Below are 3649 nucleotides of genomic sequence, written 5' to 3'. Positions count from 1 at the left end.
GTTTGATGTGCCGCCCATCAAATGCCACTTAGGCCCTTGCAAGCATCTTAAGGATACACATTACTCCAAACACGGGGGTGGTGTGAACTATACAAACAAAGTTAGATGGAGATTAAATTTGACAAAGGTGTGGAATGGGTCTAACCTACACCTTTACAATGTCTAGCGCCCATGTGGCATTGCCTACATGGATAGGCATATGTAAAGAAGTATTTCTAACATAGCCCATCCCTAAAAAGGATTAAAATGACCAAGCTATGTGTTTTTTATTAAATTATTGTGCTAACTAGGGAACTCCTTATCTAGTTGACCTCTTCCTTGTCATCACACTTATCATCGATATACACTATAAATAGCCAGTAAAGACTATACTACATGTAGATATCTAGCATATCAGAGTCACAAAAAATAAGAATCATGGAACTCCCCACTTATCTATTATCTCTTATGGAGAGTTTTGATGGGATGATGAAAGAAGTATTCTTTTGAATAATGTATTATCTTCCTATATGCACATGCCAACCCATGGGTTCTCTACTTCCGCATTATTTTATCACTATTTGTGTGTGGTAAATGGGCCAATTTCAAAGTTTCCTTTGCTAACCCATGGGTTCTCTACTTTCGCGTTATTTGTCACTCTTTGTGTGTGTGGTAAATGGGCCAATTTCATAGTTTCCTTTGGGCTTTTCTGGGAGAAAAAGATCTTATGATTTGTGTGTCTCATTCTTCCTCTATGTTAAAGGGCATGTTATAAGCACCTAAAGGGCATGTTATAAGCACCTAAACTAACAAATTTTGTTATAGTACACCCACATGGCTTCTCCCTTGGCAAACTGGTTCTCCGTGGAGCTATAACTCTAAATTCTCAGTAGTAGTGAACCCACTTGAGAAGGGCTACATTGCACTATTGAAGCAACATTGGTTATGCCTGAGGTGCAAAGAGTGTCGAAAGAAGGCAAGCCACACAAAACATAGCCCTATAGACAACTTTGTATTAGATTCATTCAAAGATAGTAGGAACAATGGTCACAACAACAATATATTGATCATTGATTGTTAAAGCATAGATATTTCTTATGAAGAATTGTACTAACTTAAAAGGTTATAGAGTCATAGCATGCATATGGCCTTGTAAGTGTACTACCCTATTTGCAAAATGACGACCAAGGAATGGTAACTTAAAAGGTTATAGACTCATGGCATGCATATGGCCTTGTAAGTATACTTCCCTATTTGTAAAATGATGACCAACGTGTGCCTCTCAATTGAAAGCCTTGGAGAGGGTATTGTGCATGCATTATACCACATCTTGAAGGTCGTTCTCGAATGGATCAACGAAAGCTTCTGGGATATCAAGGGTCACCAAAGGGTCAATAACAAGAAACCACTCGGCTGACAACAAAATGTATTAACAAAAAAGGACTAGGAGTAGGGAAAAGGGATTAAGAAGGGTAGTAAGTCAACTAAGGCTAACGAGAGTTGAAAAGAAAAAAACCGAATGGGAATATCAAAAAGGGATTAAGAAACAACTAAGACGAACTAGAGTTGGCAACAAAAATGCATAAAAAAGATCGGACTAAGAATAAGAAAAAGGGATTAAGAAGTCAACTAAGGCTCTCACTATTTCGAAATTGAGTGTAAATGATGTCAAAATTCTTGGCCGTCGGCCGACAGACCGCCTGTCGAGCCTATAAAAGGGGCGGCCCAGACGTACGTTGATCCATTCCGTTGTTGTTCCAGAATCGATCTAAAGATCAAATGGCTAGTAAACATAGAACGCCCACAGCAGCCTGCGTGCGTCTGCTCGCCCTACTGGTTACAGTATTGGCGTCTGCATTTTTAGCAGCGCAGCCGGTCTCCGCCACTCGCCGCCGTCATCATCATCACGCTGGCGTCGTACACACAGCGCACATTTTGCACAGAGACTCTCCAGCCTCCCCGTTCAGGAGAGAAAGCGCCACAGAGCGGGATGTTTGGCTAGAAAGGCTGGCCAGGGATGTGACACGAGTGACGGCTACTGGGACTGGGGCGGCGCCCATTGTGTCTGGGTATAAGCTCGGCGGCAGTGGAGAATACTTCGCCAGGTTGGGCGTGGGCGGAAACCCAAGTACTCGCAGGGACTTCTACATGGTCATCGACACGGGCAGCGACCTCTCCTGGATCCAATGCTACTCGCAGATCGACCAGCCCGTCTTCGACCCCCGTCTTCGACCCAGCCACCTCGTCCACCTTACGCAACGTCTCGTGCCATTCGCCACTATGCACCGGCAACCGCTGTGGCCTAGCCGGCAACACGGACTACGAATACGAGGTGATGTATGGCGACGGCTCCTCCACCTTCGGCAACCTGGTCACCGACACCGTCACCCTCGGCCGATTAGGTGACGGCGGCAGCCTTCCCAACATGGTCTTCGGCTGCGGCCACCGTAACGAGGGGGACTTCGTAGGGTCCGCTGGATTGCTAGGCTTGGGCTCCGGCCAGCTGTCCTTCCCATCTCAGCTGCACGCCCGTGTGGGCCTCGGCCAGAGCACCTTCTCCTACTGCCTCCCTCCGCCGATGTTCGCCTCCACAACCTCCACACTCACCTTCGGCGGCCCCACGCCACCCGCTCCAAAAGACACCAAGATTATGTACACCCCGCGCCTCCGCGCTTCAGCGTCGCAGGGGCTCGCCTTCCCATCCCTACTTCCTTGTTTCAACTTGACGACCGAACAGGCAACGGAGGCGTCATAGTTGACTCTGGCACCTCTGTCACGCGCCTGCCTTCCACAGCTTACGCACTTTTTTGCTCTGCATTCCGCAAGGCCCCTGCAGCCACTACCGCCGGCCTTCGCCCCGCCGCTGCGTTTGCCATCTTCGACACTTGCTTTGACGTCGACCACCCTTCAGCTCACCTCCCAAGCAGTGTACCGAGTGTCGTCCTCCACTTTGAAGGCGAGGGTGCCGACCTTCACTTGCCTCCCTCGAATGTCCTTGCGTCCATCGACCGGTCGGGAACCTCCAAGAAAGTGTGCCTTGCATTTGCTCCCAATTCTCAAGACCAACCCTTCTCCATTCTCGGCAACATCCAGCAGCAAGGCTTCCGCCTCTCATTCAACACTCGGGCCTCCAAGCTCGGCTTCATGGCCGATCAATGCTAATTAATACTCATGGACCAATAAGTGATCAATGCTAATTAATACTCATGGACCTATACGTGATCTTTCATTTTGGAGACAACTTTTCACGTTTCTTGCAATGTATTTCCCCTTCAAATCAAAAATGTCATTTCTATGATTCAGCTCATTCTCAAAATCAAACCAAAGGATCTTATATAAAGCTGATGTGAATGTGTGAATGGACGTGTAATTTAGTGATCTAACATTTTTCTAAAATTAAAAAGAGAGTTGAAATCTATTCATGCTCCTCCTCTCACTACCATGTCAGTTATTTCAATGCAAGTTTGGCTTTTGAAACATGAAAGAATGTGGTTTATTAACAACAAGAACCAAAAGGGAATGGCGTTTCAATCAAGTCAAGTCTAGCCTATCCTCCCTTGATACCCCCTTCGTATCAACACCTGTCACTTAACGAACATGTGACGATACCACGGTCATCAGTCATGCTATCAAGTGTATGGATAAAGCTATAGTATGCATACTAAATCCA

At 46.4% G+C, this 3649-nt stretch overlaps 1 protein-coding gene across 1 annotated transcript; it reads left to right on the top strand.

The window, feature by feature from the left end:
* Window positions 1-1758: 1758 nt before the first annotated feature.
* Window positions 1759-3141, top strand: LOC147605529 (aspartyl protease family protein 2-like). Its single transcript, XM_086793613.1, has 3 exons — window positions 1759-2084; window positions 2179-2559; window positions 2658-3141. The coding sequence occupies exons 1-3, from the start codon at window positions 1759-1761 to the stop codon at window positions 3139-3141; spliced, it is 1191 nt and encodes a 396-aa protein (XP_086649739.1).
* The last annotated feature ends 508 nt before the right edge of the window (window positions 3142-3649 follow it).

This window comes from Cibotium barometz, chromosome 59 (assembly GCF_041138505.1).
Source record: "Cibotium barometz isolate CiBa-2024 chromosome 59, ASM4113850v1, whole genome shotgun sequence".
Classification (NCBI taxonomy): domain Eukaryota; kingdom Viridiplantae; phylum Streptophyta; class Polypodiopsida; order Cyatheales; family Cibotiaceae; genus Cibotium; species Cibotium barometz.
This window is presented reverse-complemented; position numbering and strand designations above follow the sequence as displayed.